Genomic DNA, 23684 nt, shown 5'->3' with positions numbered 1-23684 from the left:
AAACAATACTGAATCCCTTCTGTCCCTGACTTCTTTGGCTTCATACCATGTCTCAAATGTTTTATTTCTCTCCAGTTTAGATTTGTCAATCTAGTTTCAAAGGTTTTTTTTTTTACCCTCCAACATCTCAGGATGCTGGTAAACTGCCTGGTAACTGCCCATAGCTCCATGATAGAGCATTTAGAGTGAACATAGTTCCCAAGTTTTGGTCTTGGTTTATACCTATTGCCTAAGCATAATTAGGAAAGTTAAATAGTTACTCAAACCACAAAAATAGATAATAAACAGTCAAATATACTCAAAGGCAGGCAGCTTGGCTGGCTAGTTAGCTGAATGAATGTTTGGACAAAAACTATCCCAATGCCAACTCAGGTCCTTGGAACATTCTTCCTGAACAAATGCAGGCTTTTATTACTTATATTTAAATATACTGATTATCAAATTAAGCTAAGTATTACTCAGGAAAGACTATTAAGGAATCTACTCTTAATCACTGGATTAAAAATAATACATTAATTAGCATTTTTATTGTAGTAAACAGTTCCTTAAATGTTAAGGATACTTAAAAACAGTACATTCTCTTAAGTAATTAAGAGTTGGTCATATCCTGTTTTTAAATCATCAATGCCTTAGCTTAGTCCTTTTGGAAATTTTGTTTTAAGTTGGAGAAAAATAAGGTTTTACTGTATCACGGCTGATTTCCAAGAGACAGAATGCTCACCTGTATTTAACATAATCCACAAAGCAGTTGAGTATGACTATTATATATTAGGTTAGGTTAATTCAACATTGTCTTGAACTTCAGTATTTCTCAGTATTAATTACTGAGTCTAAGCCTAAAGAAAAGAATTTGATGGTCAAATGAAATTATGACTGGCAACAACCCACATATTCTTCAAATGGTGATTAAACGGGGTAAATCCATACAACAGAATATATAAAACAAAGCAATGAACTGCTAATATAACATGGAAGGATCTCAAATGCATTATGCTAAGTGAAAGAAGCCAGACCCAAAAGGCCACCTATTGCATGAGTTCCACTTATCTGAACTTCTGGAAAAGGCAAAATTATAGGGAAAGAAAACAGATCAGTAGTGGCCTGGGGGTGGAAGAAGAGGCTGACGACCAACGGACAATAATGTTCCATATCTTGATCACAGCATTGGTTAAACTGTTTGCATTTGTCAAAACAACTAAAATTAGACACCAGTGAGTTTTACCATATATAATTTTTTAAATTAATTTGTTGACAAAATACTATTTTTTAAAGTAGTTTAGAGATGGAAAAAATAGGCCAGCAACAACAAATTGTTACTTCCCACCCTTAAAAAAAGAAGAGAGAATATGGCACGTGGAAAAAAAAGGCCATTCTAACTCAACTGCCTTGGCTTAAGTTTATTGTTAAGAATCTATGACAGGGACAACTGGGTGGCTTGGTCAGTTAAGCGGCTGCCTTCAGCCCGGGTCATGATCCTAGGGTCCTGGGATCGAGTCCCACATCGGGCTCCTTGCTCAGCAGGGAGTCTGCTTCTCCCTCTCTCTCCCTCTGCTTGTGCTCCGTCAAATAAATAAAATCTTAAAAAACAAAAAAACTCTATGACAGCACTTCTTTCTGTTTCTGCAATATTCTCTCTCTGAATATGATCCTCATCTCTTGTTTAACTCCAATCTTTCAAATCTCTTCGTCAAATGCCTGTGCTTACTCTGGGCTTTCTAACCTTGCTCTGTCTACTGAACCATCTCACGTTCTTAATCCACCTTTGCCTTAGTATGTACTCCCTGGTACCAATCCTTTTCTTCACTCTTGGATCGCATATGAGTACGGCAGTCCCCCCTCTTATCCCCAGTTTCACATTCTGCAGTTTGTCACAACTGTGGTCCAGATGATGATCCTCCAACGTAGTGTCAGAAGGTCAACAGTAGCCTAATGCTCCATCACAATCCTCCATCATTCACCTCACTTCATCTCATCACGAAAGCACTTTATCATCTCATATCATCACAAGAGGGGGAATAGAGTATAATAAGGTAGTTGTGGGGGGGATGACAGCCACATAATTTTTCCTACAGTATGTTATTAAAATTGTTCTATTTTACCATTAGTTATTACTAGTATCTCTTACTATGCTTAACTCATAAATTAAATTTTATCATAGGTACATATGTATAGGAAAAAGACATACATAGGGTTTGGTACCATCCACAGTTTCAGGTGTCCACTGGGGGTCCTGGAATGTATCCCCTGCAGATAAGGGGGGAGGACTACTGTACTTACATTAATTCCCTTAATTCCTGATTCTATCCCAACTTTGTTCTCACTGGTCCCCCAGCTCAACTTGATCATGTCCTCTTCTCAGCCTTGAAGTGGGGTCTTACCTACCATGAGTTAAAACCACAAAGGTTATTAATTGTATTTCTCCTAAAGTGCTTCAGAAGTGGCAAACTCTAGGGGCGCCTGGGTGGCTTAGTCGTTAGGCGTCTGCCTTCGGCTCAGGTCATGATCCCAGGGTCCTGGGATGGAGCCCCGCATCGGGCTCCCTGCTCTGCGGGAAGCCTGCTTCTCCCTCTCCCACTCCCCCTGCTTGTGTTCCCTTTCTTGCTGTGTCTCTGTCAAATAAATAAATAAATAAATAAATAAAATCTTAAAAAAGAAGAAGAAGAAGAAGAAGAAGTGGCAAACTCTAAAACATCCCTTGGAACCCTACCAGTGCTTCTTCAATCAAATAAATAAGATGTCCTTATCTTTGTCTAACCAAATTCTTGCTCTTATCTTTAAATCCCATTTCCAATTTGGTTTTATACAAAGACAAAGAGGTCAAATTCTTCACAAAAATCATGCATCTACTTTAAGACTAGTATTAAAATTACACTCTTCCTTCTTCAGAGTACAAACCTGTGATTTCTGCAACACTGTTAATCTAAACTTAATGTTATATCTTATGTACTTTCAAACCTCTCCAGTTTTTCTACATCTCTGAACAAATAAAGTAACTAAAACAGGATACCAATGAATAAAAAACAAATTTATAAATAAATACAACCCAATACTAACATGGCCAAAAAAGAAAACTCTGAAAAAACGAGATCAGTCAACTATGCTATGGTCCCCATACTAGGACAGAGGACAAGAATAGAAAAAAATTACAGTCTCAGAAATTCCAAAAGTTAATTATCCAGCAGTGGAATTTGTTGTTTCCTCACAAAACACTCCGATTTTCACAGCCACCAAGCCTTTACGACCTTCCCATCCCCAGGCAAGAAAAAGCATTCCCTGCCCTCTGCCCCAAAAAACTCTTGTTACTATGAATTCACTGAAGTTCTTTCTCCCAGAACAGGCAGGTGGCCCTCCTGGGGTCTTCTTAGCTACCACCTCAGTTCTGTTAGAACCCAATGCTGCTAACTAATTATACAACTGTTGAAACCACTTCCTATAATCTTTTATTTCCTTTAAAACCAGATTCATTTTTCTGAGCTTAAGAAGAGGAAAAAGGGTTGAGAAAAGATGAAGGAAGAAAGCAAAGAACGAGAACTCTTTTTTTTTTCTAAGTGAATTTAGCTGTTAGGATTTGTTTTCCCATAATGTGAAAATATACCTTTCTTTAAGATAATTAAGAGGAATACGTGAATAAAAGGCAAGAAAAGAAAACTTTAACAACAACAATTAGATTACAAAACAACAGAAATACAGAAAATAAAGCTAATAAAAAGAGAAAAGATAAAAGACAGTAATAAAAAAAAAATGGAGAGACTACAAGATGCAAAAACAGAGTTGTAATCAAGGAAAAGAAAATAGAAATCTGTCCCAAAACAGGCAGTAGAGTTATGGATGCAAAATGTAATTTCATTTTGTGTTTCTTTTTAAAGAAAGCAATAATATGGCTATTTGAAATTAGTTTCGGGGAACATAAGACTGATTTCAGCCCATTAATGTACATGGGAGAGATTCAAATATTAAGGGATTTTATGACAAAGACTTCTAGAAAATGAAGGATTGAGTCAGGAATAAATAGCCATATAAAAGCATCGGTAATTTGGGGTGCCTGGGTGGCTCAGTCGGTTAAGCGTCTGCCTTCAGCTCAGGTCATGATCTCAGGGTCCTGGGATTGAGCCCCAGGGCTCCCTGCTCGGCGGGAAGCCTGCTTCTCCCTCTCCCACTCCCCCTGCTTGTGTTCCTGCTCTCGCTGTCTCTCTCTCTCTCTCTCTGTCAAATAAATAAATAAAATCTTTAAAAAAAAAAAAAAACCATCAGTAATTCAACACTCTTCCAAGTTTAGGCTGGCCTTCATACCTCTCTGGTGATACACTGAACAGGAAGCTATTCAAATAAAAATACAGGGAAGAAGATACTGGATGTGCTACTTCTACTTCTATCTCTTGGACCCATGTCAGTCATGGCAGCAGCTAGTAAAATCCTAAGGGGTTAAAGTCCACCCCATACCCAAGACCAAAAACTACTCCCACCCCACCTTGGCTCAATGGTTTTCTCCCACTGTGGTGAGGGTGGTTTTGGAAAAGCTCCTCAAATGCCAGGAAACACTGTAATACAAAAAGAAAAAACAATTCATAAGTACCAAAACTTAACTAACATTTTGGCCTCCCTCTCAAGGAAGATTGGTATAGCGGAAAAAGCATTAGTCTAGGAACCAAGGAACCAAGTGTATTCTGCTTGTACAGCATTCATTCTAAGATGTTTGCTATATTCCAGGTGACTTGGTAGGGGAGGACATCAAACACTCCCTTTCTACTAAGGGTGAGTAAACAAGTAGAACCTAAGCCAGAAGCTGCTGATGGTCATCTCTGCCATTAACTGGGCTGAAAAAACAAGCCATCAGAGAAGCTAGTAGAACTAAGGGACTTTAGTAGACTAAAGAGACGTTCCTGGTGACACAATTTAAGAACCAGGCTCCAGTTCTTTCTGTAGATATTTTCTCCTTTAAGTTGGTCTGTAATGGGTTTCTGTGACTGCAACTAAGTCTGGCCAATACACTTGGGTTCTAATTCCACCCTGAATCTGGACAAGTCATTCCTCATTTATTAGCCTTAGTTTCCTTTTCTATCAAATGGATCTGAGGTTTTTCAAAGTGTTTTTTAGGTAATGGGATTTTTAAATAAAAATCGTATTTTGATATCAAAAATTAAAATGGCTTTATTCACATAAATGTATTTTATTAAGATCCAGTTTACATTTACTTCTGACCAAGATAAATAAGAACAATGGATATTTAAATCTCACCTGAAGACTGAAAATAAAAATGTCTCTCTTAGTATAATGCACTTTATAAGATTAAATGTATGGTATTTACTATTATGACCAAAATTAATGATAACAATGATGTGCTTTGATTAAAACAAAACTAAAACTGGAGACTAATGGTAAAAGTTGAAATCTGTTATTAACCTCTCAGGATTCTATTTATTTCTGTATTTTGTTTTGGTTGCACATTAGTTAAGACAATCCTGATTCAAAAAGAATAGTTGCAAGAGTAACATATGTTTTCTACATATGCCTTATTCCATGATACTATTTAATTAAAGGTGGAGAAAAGTTTTGGGTTCTGCACAAAAGAAAACCTGACAGCACAAGTTTTTTTTTAAATAGATCTCCAACTGGTTAAGACTTAGTACACAACATAGTAAAACATTCAGGTATGTTGGTTTATTTTTTTAATGATTTAAACCTCATGTAAGAATTAAAAAAAAATTTTTTTTAAAGATTTTATTTATTTATTTGACAGAGAAATACATAGCGAGAGAGGGAACACAAGCAGGGGGAGTGGGACAGGGAGAGCAGGCTTCCTGCCAAGCAGGAAGCCTGACGCAGGGCTCGATCCCAGGACCCTGGGATCATGACCTGAGCCAAAGGCAGATGCTCAACAACTGAGCCACCCAGGCACCCCGTAAAAATTAAATCTGAACCAAATGTTTATAGTATTCAATTAATGCTCTCAAAGAACTCACAATCTCTGAATTCTTTGAAGAACATTTTCAGTCAGATAGATATATATACTCACTGCCCATCAGAAATTGTAATGAAGCAAATATAAAAAGTTATATAATTTCTTTTTTTATAACAAACCTGCTTTAAAGAAAAGAAACACAACCTTGGAGAATTATGAACACAAACAATAAATTGGGTCAAATAAGAAGACTATAATAATAATCTATTCAGTCTTACTGAGAACCAACTTGATGGGGCAGATCATAGAAGGTGTTATAAAATAACCATTACTTAAGAGTGCCTTCTTTACAATGGAAATGAATAACTCTTCATCTCTAACCTCAAGAAGTTATCTATCTAGCAGAGGACACAATACATTCATTCATTCAACAAGAGTCTCCTCAGTGACACCAGCCACTGTGCAAGCAACTGGAGATAAAAAGTGAACTCTCTCTCTCTCTCTATATATATATATGATATATAGATATAGATATATATATGATCCCTACCCTCATAAGTTTAGACCTTAACCTAAGGACAGTAGATAATCAATAAAGATTTTAAACAAGGAGAATGTGTAATTAGGTTAACATTTTTGAAAGACAGCACTGGCTACTATATGAAATTTATTATAATTTGGAGGTAGCAACCCAAGGACAGACTGATTAGGAACTATCGCAATGATGACAAAGTAACAGGAAATCAAGAGGGAACAACAAACTCAGCTGAAGTATGTGGAAACAAAAACTTCAGAGAAGTAATGCTGTAGCTCAACCTTAATAGACCCAAAGAGTAGGCCAGACAAGCAGAGAAAGGGAGTTTGTGCAGAAGAGAAAACCGTATGAAAGGCATATTTGGGAAACTTCAAGTAGATCCTCACAGTGAGTCTTGAATGTGAATCATAGCTAGAAAGGTAGATCAAGGAAAAGCATAGAGGGTATTTGATAACACAAGGCAACATCTCCAAGACATTGGGGAGTACTTTTAAGCAGGGTGTTAACATAACCAGGTTTACATTTTAGAAAGATTCTTCCAGGGATGGTGAGCTTAAAAAGACTGTTTTGGCTGGTTAAAAAGTCTAACCAGCCAAAGAGCAAAATGTTTGCCAACAGATACACTATCTCCAAGTCCTAATGTAATAATTCATCATGACAACCAAATTATGGTCCAAAAAAGTACTCTGAGCTTTAGAAACCAAGTAACTAGTACCAAGTACAGGCCACACTGCAGTTGATATGGCTATTAAAACCAAAAAGAAGGGAAGTCTCTGTAGATAAAATACTAAAAGTGTAAGTGGCAGGAGATAAATGGAATGAAAAGGAAAAAACAGTAACTAAGAAAACAGGTAAATAATAGAGAATTTTATTTCAGAAGAAGAATTATTTGCACTTGTGTCAAGATCTACCAAATCTACCTCTTATATGCAATAAATAATAAACTGTGGTTCCTGACAAGCAGTTCAAAAACCAAATTTAACTTAATACACAGTACTTAAGAAAATAACCAAACAAAAACTAGATTAGAAGCAGCAAACTATTACAGAGGACCAGCTCTACACTAGCTAACTTTCCAATGCTTAAAAAGAAAGCTCTCTCTGCCTGGTTGGTCCTTGAAAATTACCAACTAAAACGGGGATAAGGTGGAGTGAGGTGAAGGAGGATCAGGAAGGTTCATGACCAATGAACTAGACAAGTTCTGGAGTGCTCTCATCCCAATTCTCTTTCTCTCTATATAACAGATATTACTCAGATACAAACAACACATATAATGAAGAATCCAATTATTTTATCTTAAGATAATGAATCCTACCTTTCCCGGGTCATCCTTTGATCGAGGCACTTTAAGGAAACACTTGTTCAGTGACAGATTATGTCGTATGGAATTCTGAAATTAAAGAAGAAAAGCCACAGGGTCATTGGAAGACAAAAAACAAAACTCACCTTTAAAAACAGAATCAGAAGCCTAAATATCTATGCACTAGAATACAATTCCAAGTGGAATAAGCTTTATTAAATGAACTTCAAATTTAAACCTTTCTGATTTTCAAATTATGAATGCTGCAAAGAAAAGTAGCTAAACTTTACAAAATATTGATAGTTGACTTCTAGTAGACTTTACAAAACTCCAAATAATGAAATATATATCCTATTTTAAATGTTTATTAAGACCTTTTAGGAAGATCTAATCATAGGAAGATGTCTATGATTAATGTTAAATATTAAATACCAAATATAAAATTGTATACACATTATAACTTTAATTGTGGTATTTATTTATTCATTCTTTTTTTTAAGTAGGCTCCACGCCCAAGGTGGGGCTTGAACCACCACCCTGAGATCAAGAGTTGATGCTCTACCAACCGAGCCAACCAGGCACCTGCCTCTCAATCATTCATTCTTAGAATAAGCCAGAATGCAAAATGCTAAGTTATTCTACTGAATTATAGGTGATGATAACTTTTCTTTTTTTCTCTTTCCTGCAATGTTTAAATGATCTACAAGGCACATGTATTATCATTTTCTAATGAGATAAAAAAATGTTTAAGCAAAAAAAATTTCACTGCTCCATTACAAGAATATAAAGAAGACACTGGCTACAGAGGACTAGGAAGAACATCTAGGTTCATCAATACAGCAAGAAAGAACAACCATCTTGAATGGCAAGAAAATGCACCTGGAGACCTGAAGAATCTGTGAAACAGGCAATCTTTTCATGAATAAGTAGGACTGTGCCATAATTTTTACAGAAAATACCCAAAAGCCATTTCGTTTTAATGAAATGCTCCAAAATCCATCCCATAATTTTTATGCCAAAATGGCCAGGTATTTGGGGGAAATGGGCTCCAACAGCATTTAGCCACCACTTAGAATTTTAGGAGAGCATTTTGGGCATATCTTATTTTTAACATAAAATTCAGAACTCTAACAACAATGCCTATATGAAAACTTCCCTCTCATAGAGGAATACTGGGATTACAAAGTTTTTAAAAATGATCACAGAATATAGGGGTGTCTGGGGGGCTCAGTCATTAAGCATCTGCCTTCGGCTCAGATCATGCTCCCTGCTCCGCAGGAAGCCTGCATCTCCCTCTCCCACTCCCCCTGCTTGTGTTCCCTCTCTGTGTCTCTCTCTGTCAAATAAATAAAATCTTTAAAAAATAAAAATGACCACAGAATATAAATTCAAGCCTATTTTATTATCAAACATCAATTTCAAATTTAAGAATGGGAGTTCCACCTCTGCTTGGGATATAAACAGCTACAATGAGTAATGATCCCTCCCAAACAATGAGAAAACAATGGGTAAACCAAAACAAAACAAACCTATTTCTGAGCCACATCAGAGAGTTGAAGCTGCAAGGCAGCCCAACAAATTAAATTCTTAAGAAGGACAAGCCCATACAAGGAGAAAGCAGACAAACTATCTTACCTTTTTGGCAGAGTATGGGAGAATGAAGTGGCCACCATCCAAGCATCCAAAAAACTAGCTAAAATTTGTAAGGTCAAGCATAGGCTGGTGTGTCAGTTTAGAACAGCAAGGGCCCCAAACATAAGGGAAGTTCCCACTCACTCTCCAAGCTCTTCTCCATGGGCCTTTACTATATACTCACAAAAAAGAATGGGGATGGGAAAGGAAAACAAAGTCTCCTTTGTAGCATAAGCAGAAAGGAGGTAACAGACAGCTGTAGTGGGAAACAAAGCCGTACCACCTTCAATAGATCTCACAAAGCCAACTTTAACTGTGAGGTAGGAGCAGCAAAACTTCTCACCCACAGGACTCTGGCAAAGATAGATTCTGAGGGAAGAATGGAAATGAAAACCCTTCTCAAGACACAAGCAAAGATCCACTGCTGGCTGGTAGAGAAAGAGTACCTCTTTTACCTCTGGGACAACTGTTAGAAACTACCTTGGACCCAGGACCCTACATCAAAAGCAACTACAGGTACAGGCTAGTATGGCTAAAGGAAAGAAACACTGAAAAGGCCCGACCCCAAGTACAAGTGCCGGAGTAAGAATGAGGCTGAATCAAGAAAACAGAGGGACACCTGGCTGGCTCAGTGGGTAGAGCTTGTCTTGTGACTCTTTATCTTAAAGTAGTATAGTTCGAGCCCCACGTTGTGCATAGATAAAATGAAAAATAAAATAAAGAAAGAAAAAGATAAAAATAAAAATAAAATGAAGAAAGAAAGAAAACAGAGAGAACCAACAGCCCCTACCCCAAACCTAGCAGTGAGTAACAAGCATTAACAGCCTATTGATAGAGGAGGGACAGGAACATGGAGAGATCCCCATCTGTAGCAAGGTAGGCAGAGACAACTAAAATCTAAAGAGACAACTAAAATCTAAAGAGAAAACAGGAAAACAGAAAATTCTACAGTACCCAAGCCCCTCATTTCCAAGCACAGGTAATAAGAGCCTACCATGGAGGAATGTAAAGTCTGTGGTATAATGAAGGTAAAGATACCAACAACAAAACCCAAATTCAACTCAATTATTGACAAACTGATTCAACTCCCTAAACAAATGGCCTGGGAAAAAAGATGTTTGTCCATCTACAGGTATAAATATTATTTATCTTCGAGTGCCTGGGTGGCTCGGCTGGTTAAGCACTGACTCTTGATTTTGGCTCAGGTCATGATCTCAGTGTCCTGAGATCCACATTGGTCGTGGAACCTGCCTAAGATCCTCTCTCTCCCTTCTCTCTCTGCCTCACCCCCACCCCCAACCATGCTCACTTGCTTGATACCATTTATCTCAATCTCTACCGTTCTTCTACACATATATCTGGCACTCAGTCAAAAATTGCAAGACACATTAGAAATGCAAAAAAACCCACAAAAAACCCACTGTCAAGAGATAAAAATCATAAACACCGAAATGAAAGGTGTTAGAACTATGAGACCAGAACTTTAAAGTAACTATGACTAATATGTTCAAGGACCAAGTAGAAATAGCGGTAACTTGCATAGAGAGATGGGGAACTTCAACAGAAATGTGGAAACTCTAAGAGCCAAATGTAAATGATAGAATTTAAAAACATGATCAAAGATAAAGAACTCCCTAGATGGGTTCATCAGTAGCCTGGACACAACCAGAAAAAGGCTCAGATATTTTGAGGACATATTAACAGAAATTATCGAAATTGACACACATGCGTGCACAAGTACTTTAAAAATACACACACACACATGATCATTCAAGAACCATGGAACAATATATGTGAGTCCCAGAAGGAGAAGAGAAAAAGTATGGAGAAGAAAAATGTGAAGAAGGAACAGCCAAGAATCTTCTGAAAATAATGCAAGACATTAAATCACAGATGCAAGAACTTCAGAGAACATCAAACAGAAGAAATTAAAAATTCACACACCTATATTCATTATAGGTCAAAATGGTGGAAAATCAAAATGAAGAGAATATTGTGAAGGCACCAAAAGGAAAAAAATTATGTACAGAGGAATAAAGATAAAAATTATAGCAGATGTCTCAAAAACTGCAAGTTAGAAGACAACAGAATGACATCTCCAAAATACTAAAAGAAAAAAAAGTATTCTATATGCAGTGAAAACATCTCTCAAAAATGAAGGCAAAATAAAGACCTCCAGAAAAGCAAAAGCTAAAAGAATTTATTTTTTCTAGTGCCAGTTGGCTGGTAATGTTATACAAAAGCTCTTCAGGCAGAAGTATAACAAATAGAAACTTGGATCTACAAAAAGAAATAGAGTTCAAGAAATTATAAAAATGAAGGTAAATTTTAAAAACACTTTTTCTTATTTATGACACCTTTAAAATATAATTATCTAAAGAAAATATAGTAATTATGTGGTTTATAACATATGAAGGAAAATGTGTAACAACAGCACAAAGGATGGGTCAAAAGAATCAGAAATATAAAGTTTATAAAGTTCTTACACTATACATAAAATGGTATATTTGAAGGCAGACTGTGATAAACATACATGTGGTAAACCCTACAGCAGTCAGTAAAATTTAGGAAGAGGTATAACTAATAAAATAATAGCAGAGAGAAAATGTAATCATAAAAAATAGCCCAAATCTAAAAAAAGACAAGGAAAAAAAGAACTAATAAAACAAACTGGAGTTCATCTACCCACCTTAAAAGTTCAAGATGGGGAGAAAAAAAATCAAGATGGTCACATGTTTTTTTCTAAATGGCCTCAGGGGAAGGACACATCTCTCCTTGGGGCTTCCTCCTCTACAAAAAGCTTAAATGTTGGAAATCATCAAGGCTCTGCCCTAAGTCCTTTTTTCATTTCCATATTTGCTGCCTATGTAATCTCATCTACAGCCATGGCTTCAACGACCATCTGTGACAATCTATCTAGACCTCCAAACTACACTGGAGTTCCTAAATACATATTTTCAACAATCTACTAGACATCTCCAGAAACACCTTAAACTCAATTATGTTTAAAATTAAACTCAATCTTTATCCCCAGTGTGATCTTCCAGTTTTCTCTTCTCAGGTTAAAGACAATTATTCATGTAACAGCTCCAATCAGAAAGCTTTAAGACATCCTTAATTCTTCTCTCTTCTTCACCATCTAAAATAAATCTGTTAGCAGATCTTAAGTCTACCTTTGACCTACCTACTTTATTCCATCTCTTCTGCCACTATCTCAGTCCAGGACATCATTCTCACCAAAAATAGTACAATAGCTTCATAACTGGTGTCGCCCTCCACCTTCCTCTCTTTGTCCCTACTCCACCATGCTCTACCCTGCAGGCAGTGATCTCCTCACAAGGTAAAAATTCAGTATTACCCCTTCACTTAAAACTTTCCAATTACGTCCTATTGCATTTAGGATAAAATCGAAATCCTTAACAGAGCCTCCAAAGACCTTTCATGATCTGACCCTACCTCCCTACCTTGCTGTCTATACTCATCCCCTCAATGTTCCTTCTCACCTCAAGGCTTTCCATGTGTTGCTCCCTCTGCAAAGGTGACTGCCCCCCCCCTCCCGTAACTCCATCCCTTTCACCTAACTGAGTCTACTCAACTTTCAATTTATTCTTGGCTTAAACATCAGTCCTTTAGGGAAGTCCTTTCTGACTTTTCTCAATAGGTTAGGTCTCATTGTAATAAACTTCTTTATCACCCTGGATTTCTCATCACACTTGTAATTATTTGTTTAATGGTGTTCTTCTCATATACTGCATCCTAATACCAAAATGTATGTAGGCTCCATGAGGTGGGGACCTTGTCTATCAACTCAGAACGTAGAATATAATGCTTTTCACATGGTAATCAAAAATCTGTTGAAAAAAATACCAAAAGCATATTTAGAAAATTAAAATACCCAGAGAAAGGGGAACCACAGTGGCACATTTCAGCTCAGGTCATCATCTCAAGTGGAGCCCTGTATTGGGCTCTGTGTAGAGTTTGCTTAAAAATCTCCCTCTCCCCCTGCCCCTGCATGAGTGCATGCGTGCGAGATCTCTCTCTCTCTCTCTCTCAAATAAATAAATCTTAAAAAAAAAAAAAAAGTCTTTTAAATACCTAGAGAGATACGAAAGTCAAAATATGAATACACACACACAAAATTAAGAAAAGAGATTACTTCACACCTCACATTTTGGCCAGATCCTACTTCTAATAACTCCAAGAAAAGAAGTTAGGAGAATAGAGAGGTAGACATAATTTGAATGGTCTAGGTTAACCTGGAGAAAAATGGCCCAGGTTAAATAACTGATCAAGGCATATTGCTTGGTCTTAAAAACCCCAGCCCCAAAAGTGTTTTCTCAAAAGTACAATCTACCTCGACTAGAACCAATTAAAATGAATTTTAATGCCAATTTCTAGGCTCCATTCAAGATGACTAATTCAAAATCTCTGGAGTTGTGACCTAGGAATCTAAATGTTAAAAACATTCTAAGTGATTTTTATTTTAAACTTGAGTTTAAACTGGCACCTCCAATTCAAATTAACCAACACATTCCTACCTGCCTCTCTTTTTTCCCCATTGTGAGAGCCCTGGTTCCCCCACATCAATATATGTACTCATGTGTTCTATCCTACCAACAGTTTCAGAATACTCCCAACATCCCAACTTCTCTTCTCGGGGTTACTGGAGGTAGAGGCTGCCTCTAGTGAAAAACCACTAGACAAATCTATTAAGTAAAGGTCATAATTTCTTTGCAATTCTTTTCAATCTTAGTATGTATCCCATGAAAACAAGAGAATGCTCTTTTCAAGTTTCTTGGAATTTTTTCTCTGTGTGATTATGTTATCCATTTGATATGACGTACAGCTTATTTGTTTCTTCTTATATTCAGTTCTAAGGTTTCCTTTTTCCATCCTTTTTTATTTTGTGTATATATATTTTTTTGAATGTGTAGAACATTTACATGGTTTAAAACTAAATAAAAAGTATACTCAAAATCTTATTCTCTTCTACACCCCTTCCACCTTGGTTCCATCCATCCCCTATAGGTAACTATGTTCACTACATTTCTGGTTTATTATTCCTAGTTTCTTTTTACAACAATAAATATATATTTTTCTTTTTCTGCCCACATAAAAAAAGTAGAATACAACCCCACATACACATAGCATTCTTTTGTATTTTTCTTTATACTACCCTAAACTCTAGTAAAGGTTAATTTTCTTAGTAAAGTAAATAGCACAAAAATTTAAATTCCTTTTCCTCTAGTTCAGATTACAAAATCATCCCATCATAGAAATTTAAAGAGTGTTTTTTAAACTCTTCTGGAATATTCAAAGAGTTATTTTTAGTATGTAATCTCCCCTCAATGCCCTAGCACAAAATGAAAGGGAGTTTTACCTAAAAATTAAAGTTCTATTTGAATCCTTTCAAATGACCATGGCAACATTTTCTCCTCTGGGTGACAGAAGAAATAGTGAGCAGCAGATTATAGGAGTGTGCAAGACAAATCTAAGAACAGCAGATTGTAAAACATGAAAAAAGAGTTAGCACCTGAGCAAAGGAGGAGATAAACCAGTTTCCATTTGTCTCCATTTGCAATGTTTAAACTATTTCTCTGTTTACAAAAATAAAATTATAAACAATCCTGACAAGTTCTAAGCACCTAAAATTGGGTGGAAGAGACTTTTTTAAAAGAATAAACATGAGATAGCCGTCCCTGGAAATATTAAGGATCTGCCTAAAGCAAGAGACTGGACCAGACAATCTCCTGGTTTCGAAGTGCAATATAATCCTCCACCTATTCCCATTTCTCCCCTTTCCCCTTCTTTCCTCATTATATCTAAACCATTATGTCTTCCAGTTGAAACTGTTATCAGTTACTTCCAAACCACTTTCAGGCCATGAGCTGGGCTGGCCAGCAGCACGAAATTCAGCAGAATGGATTTGGCACTCTCAGGTGGACTTACATTTGAGCTGAGATTGGATAGTAAATGAGGTATATAATTGACGTTCTGTACTATTCACTACCAAATTTGGACCAAGCTCTTCTTGAGCTTGGTATTCATATATTCATGGAATCTCTGCATTCTGGCTCTATCCCAACTTCTACTGCTCTCTACACCAAGAACCCGTATAAGCAACTATTTCCTAAGAGTGTTTGTTATTTAAAAAAAACACCCCCCTAAATCTTACTCGTCTTCAAAATAGAGCTCAATTACACTTCCTCAACAGTTTTCTATTGATTCACCCTTCCTGTACTTTCCCAGCACTCAGTCTTTTTGCCACTCACTTTAGAACCTCATCACACCTCCTATAAGCTTTTCTAAATTCTCACAGCACTTATTAACTTCACCCTTCATTTAACACTCTTTACTAAGTCACATATATACTAGATATTATTATGGCTTACACACACTAGGTGTGCCCAATTAGCCAATCCATCATAGCACAGCACTCTATAGTTCTCTATTACAGAGCTGTTTACATAACATCATAATTGCTTGTTTATATATATCCCCCCTTATCCAATAAAGATTATAAGCTTCCTTAGGGGCCCTGTGCTAAGTTTCTTAGTACTGCCAAAGCCAAACATACTGCTCATAAGAATATACCGTAAATAAATCCTTTTCAAATTAAAATTAGCTGAAAACAAGAGGATATAATCTCAACCAAAGATTGGAAATTTGTAGTCCATAGAATGAACTCAGCCAACAGACTTCTGTTTGGCTTGCACTGTATTTAAGAAAACTGGAATTAACATTTAAAAATTGGGAAACAGCACACAAAATCCAGATTTCTGAATTTTCGGGGGGAGGGGGGATTGTAAGATATGCCCTAAAATGCTGCAAGTGCCTGCCTAAGAGCACAGCAGTTCTACACTAGATGCGATCTTCAAACAGTCATCTTTTTTGCTTTACTCATTTATGTCACCTGTCTGGTCGGTGCAAATATGTAAATTTACAATCAGTGATACAGACCCATAACCCCTGATGGGCTTTCTAAGCCACTTATTCAAATTTGGGGCATTTCTAGTCCCTAGCCACCATGTTTTTCCAATGCTAAACAGGTTTATCAAATCTGCTAGCCTTCTCTCATCCTAAATCTTGACAAAAGTACTCTACTGAATAGTAGTACCTAGTGGTAAAGCCAGAACACACAAGTTAGATGGATCACTACTACTTGGTTAGAATGATGCTTTTTTTGATTCATGCATCAAATTTTATTACGTACCTCCTCCACTGAAATACTGTTACAGTAGATTCTTATTCAAATTATACTGTTAACAATTGCTTCTCATACTGAGTCGGCCATTTCATCTTGGCAAATTAAATTCAATAAATATTTATACAGTGTTTGCAAAATTATAGGCCCTGTGTAATGGTTAAGGCATAAGATCTGAAATCTCCAAATCTGCCAAGTCTGATACCAAATCTTATCTCCTCCATTCTCTGAGAAACTGCAAAGTTACTTCTCTAAGCCTCAGTTTTTTTACTTTTCAAATTGGGACAGTAACAGTACTTATTTCCTAAGAATGTTGTGTGACTTAAAAAGACAAAGACAGGGGCGCCTGGGTGGCTCAATCGTTAAGCGTCTGCCTTCGGCTCAGGTCATGATCCTGGGGTCCTGGGATCGAGTCCCGCATCGGGCTCCCTGCTCGGCGGGAAGCCTGCCTCTCCCTCTCCCACTCCCCCTGCTTGTGTTCCTGCTCTAGCTATCTCTCTCTCTGTCAAATAAATAAATAAAATCTTTAAAAAAAAAAAAGACAAAGACATAAGGCAATCTGGCATATAGCACCTGACACACAGAAAACAATAAAAGCAACTGTCATTTAAGTATTTGAGTACAGAAATAAAAAACTAATGAAACAAGGTATCTGAACAAAAATCTAAAAGTTTATGATACTGTTATTAATCAAGCATATGGAAACCCAAAAGAGATTAGTTCTACAGGGAGGAGAGAGGGAACATATGAGCTGAAAGAAAAATAGGGTAAGGCCAACTAGAAAAAAGGGCAGAAGAGAGAAAGTCCAAGGACAAGTAAGAGACAAACAAAAGCAAGGGAAAAAAAGAATCACATTTTTATATCCAGGGACAGCTAATAAGCTGGAATGGGGGGGGGGGTACATGAGAAAAGACTAGAAAAAAACGCTAGGAAAGAAGGCTGCGACCAGGATTCAGGGTTTCATTCAATCCACATTTACTAGGCTTACTAAATGGAAGCACTGTGCTAGGAGATGGAAAAGAGGTGGATATATAAAAAATCCTTCCCAGGCGTCTGGGTGGTTCAGTCAGTTAAACGTCTGCCTTCAGCTCAGGTCATGATCCCAGAGTCCTGGGATCAAGTCCCACATCAGGCTCCCTACTCAGCAGGGAGCCTGCTTCTCTGCCCCTCCCCTGGCTCGTGCATTCTCTCTCTCTGCGCGCGCACGCTCGCTCACTCTCTTTCTCTCTCAAATAAATAAAATCTTTAAAAAAAAAAAAAAAAAATCCCTTGGGATGCGTGGGTGGCTCAGTCAGTTAACCATCCGCCTTCGGCTCAGGTCATGATCCCAGGGTCCTGGGACTGAGTCCCACATCGGGCTCCTTGCTCAGTAGGGAGCATGCTTCTCCCTCTGCCTGCCTCTCCCCCTGCTTGTGCTCGCTCTCTCTCTCTCTCTTTGACAAATAAATAAAATCTTAAAAAAAAAATCCCTTCCGGGGCGCCTGGGTGGCTCAGTTGGTTAAGCGACTGCCTTCGGCTCAGGTCATGATCCTGGAGTCCCTGGATCAAGTCCCGCATCGGGCTCCCTGCTTGGCAGGGAGTCTGCTTCTCCCTCTGACCCTCCCCCCTCTCATGTGCTATCTCTCATTCTCAAATAAATAAATAAAATCTTTAAAAAAAAAAAAAAAATCCCTTCCCTTGACACTTGACTATCTGGCATGGTGTGTAGCACATCACCAATGCATAGTAAGTCAGTAAATAGGGGTGCCTGGGTGGCTCAGTCATTAAGCGTCTGCCTCCAGCTCAGGTCGTGATCCCAGGGTCCTGGGATCGAGCCCCGCGTTGGGCTCCCTGCTCCGCGGGAAGCCTGCTTCTCCCTCTCCCTCTCCCCCTGCTTGTGTTCCCTCTCTCGCTGTGTCTCTGTCAAATAAATAAATAAAATCTTAAAAAAAAAAGTCAGTAAATATCTTTTAGTAAATCTAGACAAATAAAAAAGACAAAGCTATTGAGATAGGAAGGCTTAAGAGAAACAAGAGTAACTACCATCTAAAGTTCTCTAAACTCCCTTCTTCCACATGCACAAACACACACCCTACATAGCATACAACTGGATAATTCCTAATAGGAATATAAACATAACATGTGCAGACACAAAAGAAAGTTAAGTTGAATTATTTGTTGTAGAACATAAATTAGGTAGGAAAGCAATCTGACGGTTCATCAAAAAGCTTAGATGAGGAACTAGGACTTCTTAAAGATCTAGGGCTGGACAGGAATGATACAAGATGAACCTGGAACATCTTGTTGTGCCAGAAAGTTAAAAAGTACTAAAGAAACAAAATAACAGGGCCATTTCAAAAGGGCACAATGGCCAAAGCTGCAACAATCTGATTAACAAATAATGACAACACAAAGAAAAAATATCCATGAGTGCATACAACACAAATAAATGACTAAGTAAATAAAAGGAAAAGACTAAGTCTTCCACACAGAAGAATCCCAATTAATAGAGAAGGAATGGAGAAAAGAAAAAATCACCACTAGAAAACAATAAAAACCTGCTATACAAATGCTAAATTAATGAGCAAAAGTTTAAGAACAGGGTACTTGCATACCCTCAAAGTAGCTCCCAAAACACTTTATAATTTACAAAGCAATAAATATTAATTTTATAATGGAGAAACCTGGAAGACATTACCTTAACCAAAGAACCAGGTTAACATTACCAGTTATAAGACATACTAACATCAAGTACTTCTTGATACGACATACAGAGAGAGGCACATTATCTCTGCATTATCCTTCCCCAAAATGCATTACCTCAGTTTAACCATGAAAAAAATCAGACATATCCAACCTATAAAACATACTATACAATACCATTCTACAAAATATTCTACAAAATACCTGACAAGTACTCTTCAAAAGTGTCAAGGTCATAAAAGACAAGAAAAGACTGAGGTACTACAGATGAGAGGAGACCAAGGAGACATGACAACTACATGTAATGCGGGATCCTAGACTAGATCCTGACACTAGGAGAGAAACTAATCTGCATGAAGTCTGTAATTTACTTAGTAGTTAACAGTACTACTTACTCAAAAGTACTGTACTAACATTAATTTCTCAGTTTTTATCACTGTACTATGCTTATATAAGATGTTAACATAGAGGAAGTGAATGAAGAACATATGGGAACCCTTTGGACTATTCATTTACCCCTTCTATAAATCTAAAATTCTTTCAAAATAAAAGTTAAAAAAAAAAATCTTAGATGATGAAAACAATACTAGTTGTAATACTTTTTTTTTTAACCAAAGACTATCAACTTACCTGAACTGTAGGTATTATTTTCCAGTGAATGCTACATTATCTCTGTTCTTACTTTATGCTCTATCAGTCATGTAACATAATACAGCTTTAATAAATTGGTATTTTACCAAAAATAAAGTTAATCACTTAATAAAAAACATTTAATTACCTTTTCTGACATCTTAAAAATGACTAATAAAATTTCACTTTTTAATCATAGAAGCCCCCACAAAGCTTTATCTGTAATAGAAGCTAGTGTTATTATTGTTTATAGCATAAAAATAATAATTTAAATAAAATCCTTACCTTCCAACCACTGCCAGCCTCTCTATAATATGGGAAGTTATCACAAATCCACTGGTAAATCTCACTTAGAGTCATTTTCTTTTTGGGTGAGCTATTAATTGCAAATGTAATGAGGCTGGCATAACTGTATGGAGGTTTCCCATCTTTGTGCTGTTGGACTTCTTCCTGGTCCAGTGTTGTATTTGGGTCAAGGAGCGCATTCTTCTTGGAAATTCCTGTTCCATGTGCATTTTGTGTAGCATCAGATTTTTGGATGGCTGCTCTCATGGTGAGCTGTGGTAACCAGTCCATAGATGTTAGGCTGCTCTCCAGTTCAGATGTCATCCTGAAGGTAAATAGACTCCTTAGTCAGTATCAAGGAAAGAACCCCTGCTTCTCAAAATATCCAATATTCACAAATCTAGGAGTTCCAAAGTGAGGGAAAGCCTGAGTTAAATCTGGAGGAAAAAGATTGAGTATGTTAATGACCAAAACAAATATTCAAGGGCTCAACATTTCCAATCTTTTTAAATTTTTTCCTCTCCAAACACAACAAATTTGGTTTTAAAATGTTTAGATACGGAACAATACATACACACAAAGTGATCCCAATGCCAATGTTTCTAAAAAAGACTGTCACTTTAAATAGGGCAACAGGATCATAGTATGAAAAATAAGTCCGCAGTCCAGCTCTTTACTCACCAACACCACAGGCCCTTTAAAACCTTAAGATTGGCATTTCTTTTACACAAATTTTAGGGGAGTCATACAAACAAAAGAATACCTAAAGTAAAGAAGTCAGAGAAGTGACTGAGAAACAGGCACAGGAATTTGCAAGGAGGAAAGAAGGTAGAGCTGAGCAGGTGGGAGGTAGGAAAAGCAAGCAGGGTAGACAAGAATAGTAAGTAGACAAGCTAGCTGGGGGAGCTGACCGAAAAGAGGAATGCAAACTCAAGGACACTGATGAACAAGAGGAGGATAGGCAGCACCCAGGCAGTTAAAAAATAAAAAATAGGGGCACCTGGGTAGGTCAGTCATTAAGCGTCTGCCTTCGGCTCAGGTCATGATCCCAGGGTCCTGGGATCATGCCCCGCCATCAGGCTCCCTGCTCCGCGGGAAGCCTGCTTCTCCCTCTCCCACTCCCCCTGCTTGTGTTCCCTCTCTCGCTGTGTCTCTCTCTGTCAAATAAATAAAATCTTTTAAAAAATAAATAAAAATTAAAAATCCACAAAAGTCAAGGAACAAGCTTAAGAAAACTAAAGATCTGGGAGTGTAGGACAGATGAAATTAAATCATATAAATGAACAGCAAGAAGCATTAAAAACTCAGGGCAGGCTAATACAAACATCTAGTGATCTGGATTCTGTAACATATTTCTCTCCAAGGCTCAAAAATTCAGACCATTACAACCCAGAGAAAGAAAAAATAAATAAAATCTGCCAGATTAACACATTTTCTGGAGAAGGGAAAAGCTGCTTGAAGAACTGAAGATAAAAATATAGAAACAAAGCTTGACACTTCACACTGGAATTGCTAACTTTCAGCTGAGGATACAAACCTTTCTACCACGGGATCAAAGAAACAGGAATAATAGGGTAGAGAAGAATGAAAGACTTCTAAGTGATATCAAAATAACGAGAAAAAAGAAAACAAGAAACCTGAAGTACCTCAGTGAAAGAAAAAATTTGTGGCAAATAAAATCCAGTATAGGCCCTCATCCCAAATGGCTGCAAGCAAAGAGCAGCCTGGAATACGTGCTTAGGATAGGAACTTCTGGGAGGCAATACAGAACTGATAAAGAACATAAGCTCTCAAGTCAGGCAGATCAGAGTTCAAGTACTAATTCTACTAGTTACAGCTGCAGGAAATTAAAATATTAATAAATATATCTAAACTCCAGCTTTCTCTAGGGATGCCTGGGTGGCTCAGTCTGTTAAGCATCTGAGCTCGGCTCAGGGTCCTGGGATTAAGCCCTGCATCAGGCTCCTTGCTCAACAGGGAGCCTGCTTCTCCCTCTCCCTCTGCCTGCTGCTCCCCACTGCTTTTGCTCACTCGCGCACGTGCGCTCTCTGACAAATAAATAAAATCTTTTAAACAAACAAACAAGCTCCAGCTTTCTCATCTGTAAAATGAAACTAATAGTTCCTACAGTTAAAATATTACTTTGAGTGGGCACTTGGGTGGCTCAGTCAGCTAAGCATCTGACTTCAGCTCAGGTCATGATCTCAGTCAGGGTCTTGGGATGAAGCCCTCCCTGCATCAGGCTCTCTGCTCAGCAGGGAATCTGCTTCTCCCTCCGCGCCACCGCGCCCCCCCCCCCCCGCCAGCCCCAGAATGCTCACTCTGGCGCGCTCTCAGATAATTTTTTAAAAATTAAAATATTACTTTGAGAATTAAATGTGGTAGCATATACATAGGAAAAACATCCGTTAAGTATTAGTTAATAATATTACTATAGGATTATCTGGCGAGGGTACTAATGCAGTATAAAGTAAACCAGATTAAGCAACAGCAATTATAAATCAAGAGACAGCCATGAGGATTTTATCTGCACTGCCAGTAGAGTCCTATTATCTTGCTCTTAGATCATCCACAGCTTTACCTTTTTCACTTTCTCAAATTCCCTCCATCTCTACTGCATATATTCCTCTGAAATCTGAACTTTAAGTTCTCTATACAGTACCTTCAGAGATCAAAAAACCAAAGACAAAAAACAAAACAATAAAACCCTTACCATTATGCTCTATAATCGCAGCACTGTATGAAATGCTCATTGCTAGCATGAAATAAGTTACAGGAACTTATGGAATAAAGAAAACAATGTAGGGGCGCCTGGGTGGCTCAATCGGTTAAGCAGCTGCCTTCGACTCAGGTTATGATCCCAAGGTCCTGGGATTGAGCCTGCGTGGGCTCCATGCTCGGCAGGGAACCTGCTTCTCTCTCTCTCCCCCGCCCCACCTCTGCCCTTCCCCCCACTCATGTTTTCTCTCTCTCAAATAAAATATTTTTTTAAAAAAAATTAAAGAAAACAATGTAATTTAGACATCACAGGTTGTCAAATGAGTTGGGCAAAGTACGCTAGAGATCAGAAACCAATCACTTCAATTTAAAGATGAAAAACTAAGGTCTACTGAAGTTAAAGACTTGCCCAAATTCACAAAGGTAGTTAACAGTAGAAGTAAAACCAGAGCCCAGGTCTCCCAATGCTCAATCCAGTAGTTTTTCTACCATACCTCATCTGTAAAATGAGCATAATAGTACCTACCTCACTGATGAAAAGTACTGAGAACAGTGACTGGCAAATAGTAAGCATTCAAAAAATGTTAGCTACTGGTGATAGTTATGCTAATAGTAGTTGCTGCTATTATTATTCATATTTCATTCTATAAACATTGGCAATTATTATACCATACTGTCATTCTATTTGCCTCAATTAAGGCTCCACTAGGTAGCTTTATTTTGTTCAAATTCCCAAAGGAGTCAGTCGCATATATTTTCAAAGTTAATATAAATGCACGTTCCAAACTGGAATATAATT

The 23684-nt window shown here is 37.5% G+C and overlaps 1 protein-coding gene across 7 annotated transcripts in view; it reads right to left on the bottom strand.

Annotated features, from left to right (window-relative positions):
* FOXJ3 (forkhead box J3) overlaps window positions 1–23684 on the bottom strand; it is a 145647-nt gene that overhangs the window by 82614 nt on the left and 39349 nt on the right. For 5 of the 7 annotated variants that reach the window (XM_035018853.1, XM_035018854.1, XM_035018859.1 and 2 more), the window contains 2 exons: window positions 20168–20492; window positions 7750–7824 (listed from right to left, as the gene is read on the bottom strand). In XM_035018853.1, the coding sequence (XP_034874744.1) occupies window positions 7750–7824; window positions 20168–20492 (400 nt within the window). Of the gene's footprint in view, window positions 1–7749; window positions 7825–20167; window positions 20605–23684 lie in introns of all 7 variants that reach the window. The other 2 variants (XM_035018855.1, XM_035018856.1) reach the window with 1 other exon arrangement.

The sequence above is a fragment of the Mirounga leonina genome, unplaced genomic scaffold, assembly GCF_011800145.1.
Source record: "Mirounga leonina isolate KUSES-001 unplaced genomic scaffold, KU_Mleo_1.0 Mir_173, whole genome shotgun sequence".
Classification (NCBI taxonomy): domain Eukaryota; kingdom Metazoa; phylum Chordata; class Mammalia; order Carnivora; family Phocidae; genus Mirounga; species Mirounga leonina.
Note: the sequence above shows the minus strand (reverse complement) of the source record. Positions and strands in the feature narration are given on the sequence as shown.